Source organism: Piliocolobus tephrosceles, chromosome 7 (assembly GCF_002776525.5).
Source record: "Piliocolobus tephrosceles isolate RC106 chromosome 7, ASM277652v3, whole genome shotgun sequence".
NCBI classification, from domain to species: Eukaryota; Metazoa; Chordata; class Mammalia; order Primates; family Cercopithecidae; genus Piliocolobus; species Piliocolobus tephrosceles.
This window is the reverse complement of record NC_045440.1, coordinates 125097150-125120305: the sequence shown is the minus strand read 5'-3', so window position 1 is coordinate 125120305 and position 23156 is coordinate 125097150. Positions and strand designations below refer to the sequence as shown.

The 23156-nt window shown below is 38.5% G+C and overlaps 1 protein-coding gene across 1 annotated transcript in view; it reads left to right on the top strand.

The window, feature by feature from the left end:
* Positions 1–21054, top strand: part of HAS2 (hyaluronan synthase 2) — a 28084-nt gene extending 7030 nt beyond the window's left edge. The window contains exons 2-4 of the mRNA XM_023223072.1: positions 5394–6020; positions 17803–17904; positions 19976–21054. Coding sequence (XP_023078840.1) covers positions 5394–6020; positions 17803–17904; positions 19976–20905 — 1659 coding nt within the window. The 3' untranslated portion in view covers positions 20906–21054. The remainder of the gene's footprint in view (positions 1–5393; positions 6021–17802; positions 17905–19975) is intronic.
* The last annotated feature ends 2102 nt before the right edge of the window (positions 21055–23156 follow it).

The following is a 23156-nucleotide window of genomic DNA, read 5'->3' as shown; positions in this document are numbered from 1 at the left end:
GCAGGTTAAGGGGAGAGAGCATGGCAGGGGGTGAAGAGAGGGCAAGGGTGGAGGAGTTGCTTTAGAAGGACAGATAAGCTAAGGCCTCCCAGAAGAGGTATCATCAGACCTAATTGTATTCTTTCCCAGATGTTGACTCAATAAATTTGAATTCATTTTAGCTTCTCCCAGATCCAAAATGGAAGGACCATTTTATGAAAACTAGGGTAACTCCTGCCGGGCACGGTTGCTCATGCCTGTAATCCCAGCACTTTGGGAGGCCGAGGCGGGTGGATCACCTGAGGTCGCGAGTTTGAGACCAGCCTGACCAACATGGAGAAACCCTGTCTCTACTACAAATACAAAATTAGCCGGGTGTGGTGGTGCGTGCCTGTAATCCCAGCTACTCGGGAGGCTTAGGTAGGAGAATCACTTGAACCCGGGAGGCGGAGGTTGCTGTGAGCCGAGATCGTGCCATTGTACTCCAGCCTGGGCGACAGAGCGAAACTCCATCTCAACCAAAAAAAAAAAAAAGAAAGAAAAAGAAAACTAGGGTAACTCCATTGAACTCAATTCTCACTGTTGAACTGGGGCAGTGAGAGTAGATGTTATTCTCCTTTCATTCAGCATTTCGCTCTCTGCTTAATACAAAAAGGTCAAGTGAGAGGAAATGGCTTCGAGGTCTAGTGACCTGTAGAGTCCCACAGGGGTATATGAGCCAACAGCAAGGCTGTGTATCTGCTCCACAGGTTGAAGAAGTGGGAACACCAGTGCCTTTTCTTTTCTTTTCTTTTTTTTTTTTTTTTGAGATGGAGTGTCGCTCTGTCACCCAGGCTGGAATACAGTGGCCGGATCTCAGCTCACTGCAAGCTCCGCCTCCCGGGTTCACGCCATTCTCCTGCCTCAGTCTCCTGAGTAGCTGGGACTACAAGCGCCCGCCACCTCGCCCGGCTAGTTTTTTGTATTTTTTTTTTTTTTTTAGTAGAGACGGGGTTTCACCATGTTAGCTAGGATGGTCTCGATCTCTTGACCTCGTGATCCGCCCATGATGGCCTCCCAAAGTGCTGGGATTACAGGCTCGAGCCACCGCTCCCGGCCCACCAGTGCCTTTTCTATGGTAAGACAGGATTTTGGCTGCTGGCATGAGGAGCAGAATTGCTGTTGCATAGATGGAACCAGGCTCTTCCTTTGAAACAACCACTTTTCATGTCTCTTTAGGTTGTTCCCACATAGAAAATATATGAGCCCGAAATCTCAGTGTTGGCTAGCCTTGTGTCTGTACTTGAGTGAGTGCCACTTTCCCATTTTCTATCACAGTAGGGAAATAATTTTCGGGCCGGGTGCAGTGGCTCACGCCTGTAATCCCAGCACTTTGGAAGGCCGAGGCAGGCAGATCACCTGAGGTCAGGAGTTCAAGACCAGCCTGGCCAACATGGTGAAACTCATCTCTACTGAAAATACAAAAATTAACACAGGCATGGTGGTGCATGTCTATAGTCCCAGCTACTCGGGAGGCTGAGGCAGGAGAATCGATTGAACTCGCAAAGGGGAGGTTGCAGTGAGCCGAGATTGCACCACTGCACTCCAGTCTGGAAACCTGGGTGACAGAGCGAGATTCCATCTCAAAAAAAAAAAAAAAAAAAAAGTAGGGAAACAATGTTCAAAGTTTGTTTCTAATCTTTCCTTATATGATGACATTTTATTAGCCAAAAACAAAAGAATGCCACCTATTTTGTCATGAGGATTCAAATATATTCAGCAAATTTATTGAGAATAATTATCTGGCATTATGCCACTGTGTGGATCCAACTCCTAGTTTTTTGACTATGACAAGTTAATTAAATACCCAGAGTCTTGGTATCTTTATTACATGCATAGTTATATGTAACATGAGATTAATAATGTGCTTACCACCCAAAGTCATTAAGAGTAAATAAGATTATGCTTAAAAAAAAAAAAAAACTTGCCCCACTGCCTGAAACCTAATAAATGATGAATAAATGTTAGCTGCCATTATAATAATGATAATAATGAAGATGATGATGAATACATTTGCACTCATGCATTCAACAAATATTTACTGAACACCAGCTATAAGCCGGGCAGTGTTTTATGTCCTTGGGACACTTTAGTGAAAACAGATTATCTCCACTGACTTTTTGGAGATATATATAATGATATGCATTATAGTATAGCAAGCTGTTCTTTAATACTTGGCTTGGCCTAATTCTCTGGAGAATACAAGTTAGTAAATATTTGGTATCAATTAATAGGCCGAAGTCTCATACTGGGGGAAAAAAATCTGAGTTTTTAATTTTAAATATTTAGAGAGTATAGATTTCTAAATCATCTTTCTACCTAGTAGCAAGTACTTATAATTTAGGCTTGAACTATTTTCCAATTTAACTATAAAGCCATATGTCTGACAATGAGAGTATGCTTATGAAACAGTATTTGAATTGGGGATTGTCTCAGAAAGTCTAACACATATGGTGCCCATATCAATGCAGTTGCCCAGGGGAAATTAGAAACACGTCCTGTGTGTCATTCCCTGAGATCAATGTATTCCCTCAGCAAAGCTGGCTCTAAAACATGCCTTTTGCCCTTTGGCCTGTATCAAGATGCTGTGTGTGCAATACTAGACAACACTGAGATATCTCACAGAAATATAAAGGTTCACTTCTAGCCACGTTGCTGTAGTATGCTAGTAAAGTACTTTTCCCAAGCTTTAAAAGGACATTCTGTAGAGTCTTATGATGTAAGAGGGTGTTCCCACTTCAGCTGTGGCCAGCAGATGCTATGTCAACACTCTCTGTGTCCACGTGTGCTGATAAAAGCAAGGAAAATGTGAATAATGGAAAAGAATGGCAGGCAGTTCTTTTGCTGGCTATGGTGATTTTAAACACAAGCTAAATACACACTTAAGCTTCTCCCTGGCAAAGTGATTTAGTCCCCTTGAAATTTTTCACTCTTGTGAGAATGACTCACGTCTTGGAAATGACAAGTTCCAAGTCTGGTGCTCCCAGCACCTTTAGGCATTGGTTAATGTACCACGTGGGAGTTTTCAGCATCCCCTCAGCTGTGTTAATTAACAAGAGATGCTGTACTTGCCTGCCTTTCACTGAAAACTCAGCATTTCACCATTCCCCAACAGTTTAAACTTTCCACTTGGGTTAAGGTTACATTTATCAGACTCCAACATTACACGCTATGGTGTCCCACATAGTTGCTAGAAGTGGAACACCAGTTTTCTTTTTGTTATGTTTGCTTTTTCGCTTCCTAGTTAACTGATCCTTTAAGCTGCAATGCATTTCTGGTTTTTAAAAACACTTTCATAAACACTGTTCCATTTTGCTCCTCACCACAGCCCTGTGGGGTCTTTGACAAGTTCTGTTATTTCCATTTAACAACAATAAAAAAGTGACGTCCGCGAGCTAGAATCCTGATCTCCAGGGTGCTTTGCATTATTTAAGTTATTACTAGTTGAATACACTGAGCCCCAAATGCATAATGGACAAACAAAAATCTAGAAATTATTTGGTGCTAATGTAAGCGCCCATGGCAGGTATTCCTGTTTGGTGGGTGGCTCCCTTTCATATGGCAGTCCAAGGACCAAGCTCCATCTATCTTGGGGCTTTCCAATTCCCTAAAACATTGTTGACATGTGTATCAAGCCTGTTGAAGGGCCAGAGAGATGAGAAGGGGTATATTATCTTTCTGAAAAGATCTCGCTGGAAGTGGCACATCTCAGATTTCCAAAGCCTGGAATGCCTTGGCCACACCAAGTCTATGCTCAGGAAGGAAAGGTAACACAATTGGTAAGAAGCCACACTAAGGTTTCCCAAAAGTACAGTGCAGATCCCCTCAGGATCGTCTCAATGTACAATTGCCGGGAATAGCAGGTGAATGGTGCCTCTTGGAGCTGAGCAACGTGGTGGCCATGCAGCTGTTAATAGCCTAGAGGATACTGTGTGAACAGTCAGTGTTAAGTTTGCATGTGGATTGGGAAATTATAAATAGCACATCAAGCAAAAGATTTTGCAAAGGTAATTGCTTAGTCTAAGTTTCTATTTAAAATAAATTTATTTTGCTTTTAAAAATTAATTAAAGAAAAAGATTAAACACTAAATATGTGTAAATATGAGAAAAGCCCAAAAATGGATGCAAATGACTAAAGGTGAAGATGTTACATTTATACCAATTATATCTTCTTTGATAGTTCATCCTTGGAAAAGGAGGAAAATAAAACTCCAGGAGGAAACAAATAAAATAAAAAGGGTTGCCAACCACCCCTTTAATGTAAGCATCAGAAATGCTTTGGGGAATACAAATCCTTTGAGAAATACAAATGTTTTAGGAAAAATGGTCCTTTTGTCCCTGAGTTGTTTAAAACTTTTTTCAGGAGATAGACAAAATTTAGGGATGACTATAAAACTGACTATTATTGAATGGAAATGTGTTTCAGGTCTAATGTACTATAGCTTTTAACAGGATGGAAACTCACTTGCTGCAATAAATCATGATGTTATTTGTCCTTTAATGTGTTGACTATTTCCATAAACATTTATTGTGTTTACTGTGTTCCAGTAAGGTTCGTGATGCTCAGGATCTAATCATCTAGTATTGGTGATGGTGGATGGAGGAGATAGACATTGGAACAAAGGAGTACAATTCAGAATTATGAGGGCTTTGATAGATATCTATGCAAGGTACTTAGGGATGGAAGATTTTTAGCATCAGTGGGAACTTCAGAAATAATCAATTCTAAAATCCTCATTTAACAGTTCTTTTTACAAAACAATAACTGAGACCCAGAGAGGTATGGGGACTCACCCAAGGTCACACAGTTAGTTAATGAGCTAGTACTAGAATCCAGTATCCTGATCTCCAATCTCAGCTGGCTGCATGGAAAAGATTTAAGTTGAGGAATACGCTTTGGAGGTGAGATTAAATTACACATGAGAAATTTAGCAAAATCTCCAGTGGATGTTTTTCACTGGCCAGTATCAAGGGGTGAGGGGACTATATAGAAGAATGACTGCTTTGGGTGTTAGAAACTTCAGGGTCCACGCCTGGCTATGACCACATATATAGAGTACAGCCTTAGGCAAGTGATCTAACACATTAAAGCAATGTATGCAGTATTCGTTTAATACATTGGTTTTCAGTAGTATCCTGTACATCATCTCATTTGACCCTTGAAATAACTCCCTGAGGTATGCTAGAAGGGCATCCTTATCGCTATTTTGCAGATGAGCAAACTGAAGTGCAGAAAGTCACACAATGAGTTGGGTGAAAAACTGAGTGTTAAAACTCCTGAATGCTTCTAGTCCAACACTCTCCCTGTGATACTAGGTATATAACAAGTGTGGGACAATCATGGTTAACCAAAGTATCATTTGATTATGTTACAGATGCATTGTGAGAGGTTTCTATGTATCCTGAGGATAATTGGAACCACACTCTTTGGAGTCTCTCTCCTCCTTGGAATCACAGCTGCTTATATTGTTGGCTACCAGTTTATCCAAACGGATAATTACTATTTCTCTTTTGGACTGTATGGTGCCTTTTTGGCATCACACCTCATCATCCAAAGCCTGTTTGCCTTTTTGGAGCACCGGAAAATGAAAAAATCCCTAGAAACCCCCATAAAGTTGAACAAAACAGTTGCCCTTTGCATCGCTGCCTATCAAGAAGATCCAGACTACTTAAGAAAATGTTTGCAATCTGTGAAAAGGCTAACCTACCCTGGGATTAAAGTTGTCATGGTCATAGATGGGAACTCAGAAGATGACCTTTACATGATGGACATCTTCAGTGAAGTCATGGGCAGAGACAAATCAGCCACTTATATCTGGAAGAACAACTTCCACGAAAAGGGTCCCGGTGAGACGGATGAGTCACATAAAGAAAGCTCTCAACACGTAACGCAATTGGTCTTGTCCAACAAAAGTATCTGCATCATGCAAAAATGGGGTGGAAAAAGAGAAGTCATGTACACAGCCTTCAGAGCACTGGGACGAAGTGTGGATTATGTACAGGTAGGTCTCCAAATTCCTGCCAGGGCAAACATACATTTAAATAAAGCAGCTTTTGTATCTGTCCAGTCATATGCTATAGCCCATCCTTGTCCCTTCTGAACACAGTACTTCTTTCAGTTCATTTGAAAATAGCATGACTGTTGAAAGCACATTTTGAAAAAGAGAAAAAAAAACTTGTAAAACTGTTGAGACTATCTATGAAAATGGTTAATTTGTGCCATGTTATTGGTTAAAAATCAGGATTATTTTGACAGGAGACCCTTCCTTCCCTTCTCTCCCCCTCTCTTACCTTCTTTGCCCTCTTGGTTCTGCCAAGTCAAATCCAACGTCATTTTCCACACTCTGAAACTCTCCAGCTTTGTAAGAATATAGTGTCTGCCTGAGCAGAAGGGTCTTGAGAAAATCTGCAGGCTGAAGGGAGGCTATAAAATGTTTTTCGCAGAGACTGGGCAAAATACGGGTGGTGAGAACAATTTTGATTTAAAAGAACAAAAAAAATAAAATAAAATTGAGAGAAGGAAAAGGAAAACAAAAAATGGGAAAAAAAATCTTAGAGCAAAGGCAAAGTAATGTTTATTTCACTCTCCAAACAGCATTACCTCACTCACTGCAACTTGACCTTTGAAAGCATTTGTGATGGTGTTTGCCTGCATGAAAATTAGGCAGGCTGTGTCTCCCATTAATTTCCTGACAGCTCACTACACGGGTTCTCCTCTCCTGGTTCTCACTGAAGCTTCCTTCTTTAGAACATTAGTAGGTCCCTGTGAGTTTCTAGTTTTAATTTTCTGCAGATACTTTGTAATAATTAGATTTTGGCCATGGTGGTATTGAGAGGGGAAAAATGTCTCTGGTTTAAGAAAGGCACTGGGATGGTCTTCCTCTCCTCAAGAATTTCTAGTGAAATTCTAGTTTTTAGAAAACCCATCCTATTCTTTAGGGTCCTTTACGGCCACAGAGTCATGCCTAGTGGTTGTCACGTAGTGAGATAGGAATGGACATTGGCTTTAGAGTCAATTGACCAGAGTTCTAATCATAGAGATTACTAGCTGGTTGACCACGGGCCAGACCACCTCTCTGAGTCTCAGTTTTCTGGATAGAATAAATTAATGTATGCCAAGAGTTTGGCAAAAGTTAGTTATGATATTATCATTGATAGAATGAAAGCTTTTTATATTAATATTGTTATTTATTATCATTTAGTCCTTACTCAAATTATAGTACCTGTTAGTTGCCACCATATGACTAATTTCAGTTGATATCTGAAGATTTTAGACATTATGTTAATCTCCCTTCTAGACAGTTGGGAGCATTTCTCTGTCAAGTTTCTCCTAATTTCTCAAAGGTAAAACTTTCAAGTTAAGGTAGTTTCAGTTATCTTTGGACATTGGTATTTGCATAGTATAACTTTGGGCTTGGATGAGAGGATTATAGCCTATTTTCAACGGGAAAGGATGATGGGAACTTATAGAGGATATGATAAATGAAGTTCTGGGCTTTAAATGAGAAAACATCTGTTTTGATATTTTGTCTTTTAGTTAAAACAATTGCCACATTTGTCATTTCTAATCAAGGCCTCGTTGTACGGGTTTTTTCTTACTTTTCTTTAAACCTGCTCCTCCCAAACCCTCTTCTCCCATCATTTTTGTTTTGAATTTTGTTTGTATCCTTGACAACTTTATGCTGTGCCTGTCCAGGAAAAAAATAATACAAAATATGAAATATTAGAGTAGGCCTCCTGCTAGAGCCCTAGTTAGGCTTGAGAACTTTTCTTCCTCCAGGCTGAGATAGGGGAAGTCTCCAGATATACTGACCCGACCAGCGGCTCTTAACTGGGCCCTGATGCCTCCTGGGACTACAGGAGGAACCCCTCTCAGCCAGTTCCAAGCACTCACACAGGAGTACAAATGTCTTAGCATTCTGAAACTGGTAATTCCATCTTTCCATCCCTCAGTAAATCCCCCGATATTTAACCATGTTTGACCTGTAAAAATGGCAATTTCCTAAGGTTCAATCCACAACACTAAACACTCCCATCTTGTATTCTGACTGACCCAGGGTTTGAGCATTACAAAGCAGAAACCAAAGAAAGACAAATAAGGGGAAAAGGGTTTGAGGATGTTGGCTGCTAAGCATTACAAGTGATGGAACTTGGAGTGCAGGCTGGTTAGGGAAAGAAGGAAGTGAAGTTCAGGTGGTAATAGGCAAGAGAAAATGGGGGCTGGGCGAGAAATTGACCATGCTCACAAACTTGCTGGAGAATTCCGCTTAACTGTGGAGAGAGATGGCCAAAAGAATTGGTTTCCAGTTGCAGCCAAATCCTTGGCACTCTTCAGCACTCTTTTCACTTGGTCTTGAATAGATGTCTTGCTTATTGCTCTCATAGCCTATTATTTCATACCTTCACCACTTTCCCAAAACCCTATCCAAACTCCTCTCTGCTTAACTACTAACAGATGACCTTGCCTCCTATTAAGGAGAAAGTCAAAAGTACTGATTCTGAATGCTGTCAAGATCATCTTTACTCTCTTCTTAAACTGTTTCAAGAGTATCCAACCTCACTTCTTGTTTCAAGGTTATACTTTTGATCTATGCCCTTGAGACCACTGGACCAGCTTCCTCTTGTCTCCTTGGGAATAAAGCTTTCTCAGTTACCAGCTCTAACTCTATCTGTCTCAGCTTTCATCTCTAGTCTTCTCTACTGACTGCTCTCTCAGCCTTGTAGCTGTTCAAATAATTAATGCTGACATAGAACAGTGAGGGAGTCACTAGTCAAGGAGAAACCCAGTGTGGTAGCAAATTTATCTGATGATGCTCGTGGGTGCTTTCAGAGATGAAGATAGAAAACAGGAAGGGAAAAATAAATTGAGAAAAGAAGTTAAAGAGGGCCAGTGTGGTGGCCCATGCCTATAAGGGCAGTGCTTTAAGAGGCCAAAGCAGGAGGATTGCTTGAGCCCAGAAGTTCCAGACTAGCCTAGGCAACATAGGGAGAACTCATCTCTACAAAAAAAAAAAAAAAAAAAAAAAATTATCTGGACGTGGTGGTACACATCTCTGGTCCTAGCTACTTGGGAGGCTGAGGTGGAAGGATTACTAGAGTCCAGGAGGTCAAGGCTATACTGAGCCATTATCATGCCAGCCTGGGTAACACAGCAAGACCCTGTCTCAAGAAAAGGAAAAAAAGTTAAAGGGAATGAATTTTTTTTTTAAAGGAGAGTGAGCAAGATTTTTAAAATTCATAGTCAGTGTATTTTCTAGAGAAACTTTGTTTTAAAAAATGGGTAGATTCTGACCTGTTCTGAGTATGGCTTAATGTTGGACAAAAGTTTGATATACCTCTTTGATGTAGTGTTTATATTGGCTTTTTTTATTTACAAAAGTAACACAGGCTTATGGCAGCATGTTTCAAAAGTATTAAAAAAAAGTACAATAAGCAAAATTAAAGTTATCTTAAACAAATACCCAACCAATTGACACTTTCCAATGTATATTTTTCTATTTTTCCCTTGCTTTTAGAACACTTTGGGATTATGTTAATTTTTTATATCTTTTTTAATGTAATGTTATCAGAAAACTTAAAATATATTGATGTCTTGATTATATAATTGCTTTATTCCTATCTCTTACTGAACATGCATATTACAATTCAAGTGGCCACCAGTCTATAAGACAAAGGAAAACAAAAAAATCCCCGGATGTGTGCATTAGGGACTTTCTAGGTAGAAAATATATAACAAATAAGAACATCTTCTAAGCTGGAAGATTATAGGAGGAAATGTTATTATTGATTTAATCTCATAGCATTCTACATATCCAGAATTCTTTGAGTCAGAAAAAAAGTAAGGCTTTATTATTGATAACAGTAGAGTTGAGCCGGGCGCGGTGGCTCAAGCCTGTAATCCCAGCACTTTGGGAGGCCGAGACGGGCGGATCACGAGGTCAGGAGATGGAGACCACCCTGGCTAACACGGTGAAACCCCGTCTCTACTAAAAATACAAAAAACTAGCCGGGCGAGGTGGCGGGCGCCTGTAGTCCCAGCCACTCGGGAGGCTGAGGCAGGAGAATGGCGTAAACCCGGGAGGCGGAGCTTGCAGTGAGCTGCGATCCGGCCACTGCGCTCCAGCCTGGGCGACAGAGCGAGACTCCGTCTCAAAAAAAAAAAAAAAGTAGAGTTGACTGTGATTATTACTGGATTCTGTATTTGTAAATTTGTCTACTTGGTAAAATGTACTTGTAACCCTAAAATCAATAATTGCAGTCATTAGGTGATCATTTGCTAACAAGCACACAGTGGCAAAAAATTTGATTCGTCCAATGTGCATGTTCCAGCTGAGGTCAAACAAGGTGATGCTTTGGCTTCTTGTTTCAGCTTTTATACTGTAAACAATTATCCTCTTCATGGTCTCTTTAGTGCCACATTTTTCCCTTTTTTGTGCTTTTCCTTGGCGGCATAGCTGTTTAACATGGCCTCGAACTGTAATGCTGAAATGCTATCTAGCGCTCCTAAGCACAAGAAGACTGTGATACACCTCGTGGAGATGAATTTCCTTTAGGCATGAGATACCGTGCTGTTGGACATGAGTTCAATATTAATGAACCAACTATATGTATATTAAATAAGATACATATAAACAGAAGCATAGGTAAAACAAGATTATGTGTTGTCAAAAATGTTGTGGCCAGAGGTTAGGAGGAACCTAGCCCTGTGTTTCTGCTAGAAGCACATTTTCAGTATTTTCCAGTTCAATGTTCCTGGCAACTTTATGTAATATAACTACCATAAATAATGATAATCAACTGTGTATAACATTTGACTGGTTCCTGTTCTGTTCTGTATAGAAAGCCTGAGCAACTGAAATATTCTGCGGGCCAGTATTGAGAATAGTAAGTTTATTTGTGTCTTTCATTTTGGAGGATAAGACTAAGAGCTCGCTGAAATAGGAATGAGGAAATCTGAATTCTGTACCCAACTTTGTTGTTTACCTGCTATGGTCATGGCCTTAATGAATCATCAATTGAGGTAGTAGACCAGATGATCTCTAAGGTCTCTTTCAGCTCAAGATTGTTAAGTCAGTATTGGTGTAATTCTTCTGACGTCTTAATTATATCTGGCAACATCCTGAAGCTCTGCTAGAGCAAGATCAAAAGAAAAAGCGATATCAGAATTTTCATTTGTCAGTTACTGTCATGTTTCTCACTCTCACTTTTAATCTGCCTTTTTCCCCCAGATTGCTTCTTCTCGAATATAAATCTTGATTTAAGGGCACCATTATGAGCTTTCCTGATTCTCTTCTTTAGAATGAGAATTCCAAACATTTGGAATAAGGGTCCTTCATGGTTTAAGCCTTAGAGGTGACAGCATTTGGTTTCTCACTTTGCCAGCTGGCTCGTCACCTTTGTTTTGCACCTTTATAACTTTCGCTCGTTTTCAACTTTCCTAGAAAGGAAAAGAGAATAACCAAATGACTCCTTTTTTTTCACTTTAGTAATTGGAAGAGATTGGTTGTCGGAAGGCAGGAATTACTTTATAATAATTTGGACAATTCATTCTACTAAGGAATGCTTGTATATTCCTAATTCCTTTTAAGAAGAATTACAAAGAAGTGCCAAACTGCATAGGTGTCTATAATGTAAAGGCTTTCTGTTGGCTAGATTTGAGATCCTGTACCATAAACCAAATTACTATAAGAGAAGAACCTCCTCCCCATCCCGTGTTCCCTACACAAAGGAAAGATGATGTTTTCATTGAGGACTCTTTTTTTCCTGCAATGGTTTTATTCATTGATTTCAAAAAGATTTATAGCTCTGAAATGTTTAGATTTTATGATTTTGTATTTGCTGCTTAATCTGAGGCTGCATGGCTCAAGCTTGTAATCCTAGCACTTTGGGAGGCCGAGACGGGCGGATCACGAGGTCAGGAGATCACGAGGTCAGGAGATCGAGACCATCCTGGCTAACACGGTGAAACCCCGTCTCTACTAAAAAAAAATACAAAAAACTAGCCGGGCGAGATGGCAGACGCCTGTAGTCCCAGCTACTGGGGAGGCTGAGGCAGGAGAATGGCGTAAACCCGGGAGGCGGAGCTTGCAGTGAGCTGAGATCCGGCCACTGCACTCCAGCCTGGGTGACAGAGCGAGAGTCCATCTCAAAAAAAAAAAAAAAAAAAAAAAATCTGAGGCTGCTTAACTTAGCCATGTTTATATGTAAATTCTGTTCATCTAGAATTCATATAAATAGAAAATCAAGATTAAAAAAAGTTATACAATCTTGATAAAGTCTTAGAAGTTTGCTGTAATATAATTAATGAACATACACTAGAGCTTTGGATTGATTTTTTTTTTTTTGGTTGTATGAGAAATGTTAAATTGTGTATAATAGTCCACCTTTGTAAAGTCAACTTCTATCCTCACTGTTTTGTTTCACCCAAATCTTGCATGTGTTGTGGCCTACTTTTTAGTATATATGAGTTTCATTTATTGAGCATTTACTGTGAGCTAGCCATTATTAAGAGCTTTACATACATTATCTTATTAACTAACCATTACAACAAACTTATGAGGTAGGTATGATTAACCATATTTTTCACCTACAGAATGGAAGCTCAGGAGGTAAGGAGTCTGTAGTGAAGAAACCAGTCCAAGTTTACATAACTGGTTAATGTGGATTGGGATCCAGATGAATTTGATTCCAAGGCCTTATATAGTACTTTTTTTGTTGCTTGTTTCAGTAGTGTGTTTGCTCTGAGGTTGTACTGGTAGGAGTTCAGGGGGAATGGTAACATCTTGTATTTACTAAGTAAGTATTTGTGGAAGTTTTTGTTCCTGCCATTACCCCTTTTTACTAGAGAAATTGGGCTGCGGTGGGGGGGGGGATGCAAAATTTCTATTTACTTTCGGGTTAAGTTGAGGGAGGAATCAAGAACAAATTCTACACATTCTAGAGATAGTCTCACTGGGTCAAGGTTAAGATGAAGGGTGAAGGTTAAGATGAAGGGTTAAGCCTTACAAGCAGGAAAAAGGTGAAGCCAGTAGCCAAAGAAAAAGTTTTGATTTATTTTCAACCTGTTTCCTCATTGAAGGCAGCCAGAGTAATTAAGATTTCTCTCTTGCTGTGTTAGCTGTCAATGCCCTTTGAAGTGGTATGGGAGGAAGTGAGGAGATCCGTCAGTCTGAAAAAAAAAAGACATTAAAAGTAAAACATGGAGATTTGGCATTTTAGACTTGGATCTTAAAATTTGAAAGGCATCTGGTGGAATAGATAATAGTATTTCTGCAGGAGATTTTTATTTAGATTGTTGTGAGATAAATTAACTCTAAGATTAGTGAGATAAATTAGAACAGACAGGAATGCTATAGATGGCTTCCAGATAAATTTGAGTTTGTTCCTGTGGTAAGAGATTCTCTATATGTAATCAATTCCTATGTTCCTATTAGTGATCGTTGCTACTGAGCCATCTATTTGTGATCATAATTGACATAATCCTTTAGGTGTGGGTTTACTTAGAAAGTATAAAATATTGAAGACTATTACCTTATACTAATGGAATACAGTCCTTTGTAATTCACAAGGTACTTTTATTTGCAGTGTCTCACAAATGTCCCATGATGATGGCAAATGGCTCGTTCAAGGTCATAGAAGTAGTAAGTTACAGGGCCTCAGACTTTAATTAAGACTTCTTGATTTCATGGGTACTTGCTCTTATAATAGGCAAACTCTTGGCTGAAGAAAATCTAATTCATTAATATCCTGTATTTCAGGCTTTTCCTAACATAGGGAGATGGAGACAGCTTTTGCAAAATCTACTAAATTAAAATTGGGCTTCAAACATATTTAATCTCAACTTCACTGTTATTTTTAAGAAAGCAGAACCTTCCCCCTGTAACCAGTTATTAACCCAGTGTTGGCAAACTTTGCTTATAAAAGGCTAAATAGTAAATATTAGGCTTTGCAGGCTATATGGTCTCTGTTGTAACTAGCCAATTTTGCTGTTGCAGGATGAAAAGCAGCCATAAATAGTAAGTAAATGAACAGGAAAGGCTGAATTCCAATAAAAGCTTATTTATGACACTAAAATTTTAATTTTATATAATTCCCATGTGTCACAAAATATTCTTTTTGATTTTTTTTCAACTATTGAATAATGTAAAACCATTCTTGGCCCATGACCCATATCAAGACCGGTGGCAGTCTAGACTTGACCAGTAGGCCTTGGTTTGCCAATCCCTGTTTTAGATAGGGAGGAAATGGAGGGAATTAACTCTTGGCTGGAGTAGTGAGGCACGAAGAGTGATGGTCTTATGCAATTTAGTGGATGATTCTGTGGTTAAGACTGAGGTGGCTGGTTCTTCTAAATAATATGTTCTTGTCTTGACATGTTTCATTTACTCAAAAGTTGGTGACTTGCTTCATTTCTGTATCTTCTAGTGAGAAATCTTATAACTAGTGATCATGTGGTTTCAACAAATTACACTGATGCACTTGGTGTGGCCAGAAAGATGTTTCAGTTTGTTCTCTTTCCTGTGTGCAAATCCTGTCCTGTAGTTTTTCCTTATGTGAGGTTCAGTTCTCCTTGAACTGGTGCATGTCTCCCACAGATTCTAATCCAGGACTAACTAGCTGAGATTCATGAAACTACATACTTGTTATTGATGAGTGAGGAGATGGCTAGAAAGCCTGTTCTTGCTGTATGGAATTAAGAAGGGCAAAAGTTATGCTCTTTACACCCTACTGAGTAAATTCCCTTGTGTCCGTGAATACACATGCTTTCACAAACTGTCAAAGACCATGACTTTCTAGCTGGCATTCTATCACCAAACAGCATCCAGAAGTTGAAAAATTTTAAAGCTGTTAAATCCCACGATAATAAACCCTTTCCCAAGAGATTTCTGAGCTTTTCTTTCTGATACAGCTACATTCACCATGTGAACAATCTCTCTCAGAGAACTTCTGGCACTTTGCTATTGGAAATTGGGAGGGGCAGGAACCAATTTAAATATGCAGAACCTCATAAATTTGGTTCCAGTGTAGTCATTTCAAAGAGGCAGTTCTCCTGGCTTGCTTGTGCTCACAAGCAGAGGGAGTTATTTGAACATTAACTCTGGATTGCCCCCTTCCTGTTGTTTTTAGTCTTATTTTAGCCTGGTTTTACCTTTTCCAGCTTGAGTCAACAGAGGTGGGTGTGGTCATAAAATCAGGATGCTGGAGGCTAAAGATGAGTTAGACTTTCTGCCTTCACCTTTTTCTAGCCTCATCACAGACCTCCTGCCCAGCTCGTAGCCACATACAAACCAGGGATAGACAGGGCACGGGAGAGGCAAAACATTACTTTCGGGGGAATTATTCTAGGTTCTGGAGACTTGGGATGCTTGGATACAAACCCAAGTGTCAGTAAAATCCTGTTTTTTTATAATGAAAAACGAATGCCTAGCTTCTGATTTTTTTTTTCTTAAAATAAGTGAGACTATGCTGAACCTAAATGGAATGACAAAAATAATCAATAGGGTTTCATTTAGAAAATGAGTGCTTCTAAATAAGGAGAATAAAGTTTTAAAAATTCAGAAGTTAACGCCACAATTGCTATAATTAAACCTAGAAGGGTGATAGGTTCACTTTCTGATGCCCCATATACTCCACACATTATAATTTCCAATAACGCATTTAAATTGCTGTTTTCACCAGCATTCTTCATTAACATGAAACCTTTTCAGAAAAATAAAAAAGCTATTAGTAAAATTGAGGTAGATACTTTTATTTTTTATTTTATTTTATTATTTTTTTGAGATGGGGTCTTGCTGTGTTGCCCAGGCTGGTCTCAAACTCCTGGGCTCAAACAATCCCCCTGCCTTGGCTTCCCACTGCTCTCTTCCTAACACAGGTGTTAGCCACTGCACCCAGCCTAGATGCTTTTAAAAATGCTGGGATTCCTTAGTTACTAATGTGAGGGACTCATGCTATATTATCTAGAGTCTCCTTTAATTCTGAGACTTTATGCTTCTACTAATTGGTTAATTTCCTTTTTTTTTTTTTTTTATTGAAAACTGGTATATCAAACACTATTTTCTGTGAGACAGGGCCTCACTTTGTTGCTCAGGCTGAAATACTGTGTTTATAGAGTGGTTTGCAGAACTGTTAAATAATTTATTTGATATTTTAAAAATTGGCTAAATCTTGATTCAGTCCGACAAATACAGTCAGACTTGATGGCAGAATAATGGGAATTGCAGATAATAAATACTCAGTCTCTGCCAATCATGCCATTCATTGTCTGAATGGGGATGTCAGGCTGATTAATCACATGACAATTCTGATCAATTTATATTTGTTAGAACTTCACTGCATTCAGCAGAAAATAGTATGTCCAATTAGTAAATGTTGCAGGGATAGAGAGATGGGGACTTTTTTTTTCCTACTTTTTTTCTATTTCTGATTTTTCTCTGATCATATGGAGGAAGCTCCATTGGCAGGTATAACCCACCAACCTTTTCCAGCTGTCTCACTCCTTTCCTAAGAGAAAAGGAATGACTTAATCTTATTAGTGAGTGTGGAAGGAATAAGGGGAAGCCCAGCTCTTTCTCCCTGGCTTTTGGGAGTGGACAATCCCCCAGGAACAGGTATCAGCTGTACCTTTTGAAGGGACATACACTGTATCTGCAGGAGGCTAGTCCCACTGAGAGCCTCTCTGGGACTGAGTGAAGTCTCCAGGACTGAGTAATTCTGGGAAACAGAATTATGAAGCCCACTTTTCCACATATAAAGCCCTATTCTCCATATCAGCTTTGTAAGTGTACAGGTAATAGTTTGGTTTTCCATTTGCTTTGTTATTCTTCTGTTTAATTTTTCAATGGATTTGGAAATCACTCTGGAAAGAAAAGCACAGTTTATAGCCCTGTGCCCTTGAGCCTCCAATAGAAATGTCTATTAGGAATACACAGTTATAAACTAATTCCAACAATTGTCTTGAAGTTGTGGTTGGTCTGGTTTCAGACTTGCTTTTGTTTGGCTCATAGAAAGATTGTGTTTAAAAACAATAATGGGCATTTCCAGAACAGCTTAAAGTGATTTATATCCACTTTTAAATTCAGAGGGCTAGATGAACACTTAATAATACTTTAGAATAAAAAGATGTTGAAGGTCCTGCAAATCCCCTTCCTGATGCAATGTCATTTGCTAAGCCCGGGTCATATGAACTTTAGAACTATATAGTCTTTAGAGCTATACTATTGCTTTAGAATTACACAATCCTATGTAGGAGAATTGCTCTCCTGTCATTTATTTACCATATTAAAATGAAAGGTAAAATCATTAAATACGTCTCCCTTTCAATAACGTCATAGAATTTTCTTATCATTCAGACCTGAAAGACAAAAAAGCCTAAAAGCCTTATTGAAGGTAACTAAAAAACATTTTTTTCCCCTTAAACAGACCTCTAGGGGGACCACCCATTACAGTTTGCCAGGACTGGAGGTTACCTGGGATGTGAGACTTTCATTGACAAAATGGGGAGCATCTATGGCAAACTGGGACAAGTTGATCACGCTACAAGTCATACTTAGCACATCACTTCAGCTGTTCTACCCAGCAATGCCATTAACTTAAATATTGAGTTTGCTGAAAAATAGGCTCTTTGTGTTGGCCATGATATAACAAGGCCTCTGTTATCACCACCGTATCTCTATTACTGAGGCCTTGTGACAGTAAGATGAGGACACAGTATGTATGCGAAATTTTGACTACAGGGCATGTATTTATAGTTCTTTAACTCATTTTTCATTTTCTTCTTTGCAGGTTTGTGATTCAGATACTATGCTTGACCCAGCCTCATCTGTGGAGATGGTAAAAGTTTTAGAAGAAGATCCTATGGTTGGAGGTGTTGGGGGAGATGTCCAGGTACATGGCTTCATTTTTTTTTTTTTTTTTTTTTTTTGCATGAAATACTTTTAAGAGCACTTTTACTCGTTGACTCATTGAACATACATTTATGAAACACTAACTCTGTGCCAGGCGTTGTTCTTGGTGCTTGAGACACATTGAAATGTACCTTGGATCTGCTTCACTGCCTCTTTTCCTACGTAAATTGAAATAATAATTTAGAACTTTCTTGCTTAGTCCTGGGGTATAACCCATTTCTGTAGTAGCTGATAACTTATATGCAAGTTAAAATAAATGTGTAATGATTTCCACCATATATCTTTGGGCTATAACTTAATATTTCATGTTCTGCTAAAAATTATTTCATTACAAGGATTAAGAAATAGAAGTATGAGCCAGATGCAGTGGCTGACACCTGTAATCCCAGCACTTTGGGAGGCTAAGGCAGGTGGATCACCTGAGGTCAGGAGTTTGAGACCAGCCTGACCAATGTGGTGAAACCCTATCCCTACTAAAAATACAAAAATTAGCTGGGCGTGGTGGTGTATGACTGTAGTCCCAGCTCTTTGGGAGGCTGAGACAGGAGAATTACTTGGACCTGGGAGGCAGAGGTTGCAATGAGCCGAGATCATGCTCCTGCACTTCAGCCTGCGTGACAGGGTAAGACTCGGTCTCAAAAAAAAAAGAAAAAAGAAACAGAAGTATGGTAAGAAATTGATATATATCTTATACCTATATACCTAAAGGATGATCAATATGTGGTTGATTAAAAAAAAAACTGAGTCAAAAAGAAATAAAAAAAAAAAAAACAGCGACTCAAATTTATACTAGTAAGAGAGGCAAAGAACAGATAAGTGGTTTTCCAATATTGTTCATCATTTGTTATTGATGAAGAAACAATGAAACAAATATTAATGGAGGTAATTTGACATTTAGAAAAATGAATATCTGAAAATATGTGAAGATTAAAATAAAATTGCCTTGCAAATATGAGGTTAGACTTTAGCAAAAGGTAAGAAAGCACATGGAAAATAGACTTTAAAATTTAGATATTATCTGGCTGTATAACCCATTTTAGATATGTAGTTTGATAGCAAAGGCAAAGAAATTACATTAGAAGGAACAAAAAAATAGCCTGGTGATTTTAAAGAAAAGGAAGCTTGCAAAATCCAGATGAAAACTGAACCAAATTGAGACAGAGGAGAGAATTTAGAAATATTGCCAAAAAAGCTGATAATTTTCAATAGCCTTTATATAAAGCATTATTTCACGATTCAAATTTTGCAGGAAGGCCGTGGGAAACTCTCCTATTGCTGGTATTGCCAAAAAGCATGGATAAAGGAGAGGAAAATTAATAGCCAAGGATAGGATCAGTTTGAAATTAACCAGCACAGGAGGAACTGGGACCTAAAAACATTCATATCTTAGATGTTATGAAAGAGTGCCTGGGAGAAAAGAGTTTAGGAATTGAGAACTAAAGCCCAAAAAAAAAATCTCAATTTGGCCGCGCACGGTGGCTCACGCCTGTAATCCCAGCACTTTGGGAGGCCGAGGTGGGCAGATCACCTGAGGTCAGAAGCAAGACGAGCCTGGCCAACATGGCAAAACCCCATCTCTACTAAAAATACAAAAATTAGCCAGGCCTGGTGGCGCCCACCTGTAGTCCTCAGCTACCGGAGAGGCTGAGGCAGGAGAATCGCTTTAACCAGGGAAGTGGAGGTTGCAGTGAGCCGAGATCACGCCACTGCACCCCAGTCTGGGTGACACAGTGAGACTCCATCTCTAAATAAATAAATATCTCAATATGGTAACACAACAAACAGAATAAGAATAGCAGAAAGAGGATAGAGGATGAAGTAGAAAAAAATATTCACCAACAAAGAATCGCAACACATGCATACAACGTAACAAATTAGTAACAGAATCAGAGAATCAGAGAAAACATAAAATAACCACGCCAAAAAGAGGAAGGAAGCCAAAATAGGATAAAATAACAAATCTTACTCCAGGTAGTTACCTCAGGATGGAACAGGTTTTGCTGGAATTTTTGGCTAAAGCTTACCTTTTACTTATGTTTTTCTTCTTGCAGATTTTAAACAAGTATGATTCCTGGATCTCATTCCTCAGCAGTGTGAGATACTGGATGGCTTTTAATATAGAAAGGGCCTGTCAGTCTTATTTTGGGTGTGTCCAGTGCATTAGTGGACCTCTGGGAATGTACAGAAACTCCTTGTTGCATGAGTTTGTGGAAGATTGGTACAATCAAGAATTTATGGGCAACCAGTGTAGCTTTGGTGATGACAGGCATCTCACGAACCGGGTGCTGAGTCTGGGCTATGCAACAAAATACACAGCTCGATCCAAGTGCCTTACTGAAACACCTATAGAATATCTCAGATGGCTAAACCAGCAGACCCGTTGGAGCAAGTCCTACTTCCGAGAATGGCTGTACAATGCAATGTGGTTTCACAAACATCACTTGTGGATGACCTATGAAGCGATTATCACTGGATTCTTTCCTTTCTTTCTCATTGCCACAGTAATCCAGCTCTTCTACCGGGGTAAAATTTGGAACATTCTCCTCTTCTTGTTAACTGTCCAGCTAGTAGGTCTCATAAAATCATCTTTTGCCAGCTGCCTTAGAGGAAATATCGTCATGGTCTTCATGTCTCTCTACTCAGTGTTATACATGTCAAGTTTACTTCCCGCCAAGATGTTTGCAATTGCAACAATAAACAAAGCTGGGTGGGGCACATCAGGAAGGAAAACCATTGTGGTTAATTTCATAGGACTCATTCCAGTGTCAGTTTGGTTTACAATCCTCCTGGGTGGTGTGATTTTCACCATTTATAAGGAATCTAAAAGGCCATTTTCAGAATCCAAACAGACAGTTCTCATTGTTGGAACGTTGCTCTATGCATGCTATTGGGTCATGCTTTTGACGCTGTATGTTGTTCTCATCAACAAGTGTGGCAGGCGGAAGAAGGGACAACAGTATGACATGGTGCTTGATGTATGATCTTCCATGGTTTGACGTTTGCAGTCACACACAACACCTTAGTTCCTCTAGGGGCTGTACAGTATTGTGGCATCAGATAATGCCACCAAAGGAGACATATCACTGCTGCTGGGACTTGAACAAAGACATTTATGTGGGTTTATTTTCATTCTGCCAAAGTAAAACAATACATCAACAAGAAGAAACTCAGATTTAACCTGTTATTTCTATGAAAATGGGATGAATTCTTTGTTTATGCACTTTTTCTTTACTGTGCATCCGCCTGAAAGTGTTTTGCCCTATATACCTCACTAGCCGTGCTTTATGTGGGTTATCATGGAAGAAAAGGATTTTGGAAACTCAAGGAAAAGTTCTTTCAACCTATACAACCTAACTTATGGACTGTTTTGATAGATAATTTTTTTTTTTTTTTTTTTTTTTAGGAAGAATTTTCTTTTTAACTTTACCAAATGAAATGCCAAAGGAAGTTTTAAAGGCCGTTGGCTGTGCTGTATTTTGATATAATTGTACTGTGTTTTTAAATTTTGTATGCCAATCTTAAAGACAAATTTTGCATATTCTATATTTTACTTCTCTGCCAAAATAAACCTGTTCTTCCTTTTTAAAAATAAAATAAGTTCTTAAAAAAATTTATACTTAAAAAATCCTGCCCAAAATGTGAAGCTTGGTTGACTGATGTTTATGATAGAAAGAATAAAATGTTTCTCTCTCTCTACCTTTTAAAATCGAATAGTTTATTTCTGTGAAAAAAGTATTTAAACTTTCAACATTTTAACTTTTTGTTTTTATTTCTTTTACAAAAGGCCAATATACCTGTCACACTTTGGAAGTAAAAATACACACTTTCGTGTGTATGTTAAAAAAAAAAATCATTGAAAATCAAGGCCAAAGGCAGTGCAATTTTTTCATAAGATTTTTTTAAAAAGGGAATGATAGTCTTTGAAAGAAAACAGTAGGCATCCAGCACTGGACGAAACATGGGTATCAAAGATGAATAATCTTTGGAGATTCTGGCATTGTTTTCCCAGACCAACTCGAGTGGAAAGTGGAGAAATTATCTGTATAATTTGGACACATACAATGCAGTTTATCAAAGGTTTTGTTCTGTGGCCTGAATTTACTAGGTCCTACCTATACATTGAACATGTTTTGCCTGTCTTTTTTTTTCAACTTACCAGTTCACTTTACATGTTAGTATAATGTTTACACAGGTGAGTTGGATAAATTATAAAACACATAAATTCAAAATTGGCAGATAGAATCACCAAGTATCTATCCTCTTTTACTTTAAAATGAGGAATTTTGTTTTTCTGAATTATACAGATCATCACTTCCTATTTCCTGTTCTGGACCGGTATAAAAATGTCTACACAGTAGAAGTGACATCAAGGTTTAATAAGTATATCAATGATTGGCACATATAAAAATTATTGAACCAAATACTCTGAACTTGGCTAATTTAGTTACTACAAGGCCTCCATTATCCAGTTTTAGTTTTTACACAATTGACCTTGCCTTGTAGCTGGTGCTGTGTAGACTTGTGTTGAACGGAATATATGAATAATTGAATAAACAGCATTATGGTGAGGCAGAGACACATGGAGAAGTGTTAAAAAAAAAAAAAAAAAAAATGGGCTTCCTGCCTGTCTGCCTCTTTTTTATGCAGTCGTCTATGTTACATCTATCCTGCCTAAGAAAAAGCTGCACATTCTACCTTCAGAGTACAAAAAGGTACATCTTCTGAAACTCAAGACTCTCACTGATTGGAGAGCTTGTGGGAAACAATCACACCATGCCAATAAATGAGACGAAAACTTGAGTTTGCCTTTTTAACTATTTATGTTCTAAGTTAAGCTTTGATAACATTCAAATGTCAAATTCTCTCATTCTTATAAAAAGTTGAATTAATTGCCTGTATTTATTTTAGCAATTATTCAATGTATTTCCAGTATAGGATGTATAGTATAATTAATTTTTTGTAAATAAAATATTTTTGATAAGATAATTGCCTATTTTTCTAAGGGAAGGGGGAACTCTGTTTTCCTGATTATAATGGTATGAATTTAGGAAGGGGGGGTTTAAAAAAATGATGGTTGGTAAAAAAGAATATGTCATTTAATGTTACTTATTATTAGGTAGAAATCCCCAAAATTGGTGTGGTTTGGAAATCTGGAAAACCAGAGAGAGAGGAGAGGGACTGCTTAATTATCATTACCCTTGTCTATAATTTTCTCTTCTGCTTCCCTTGAAA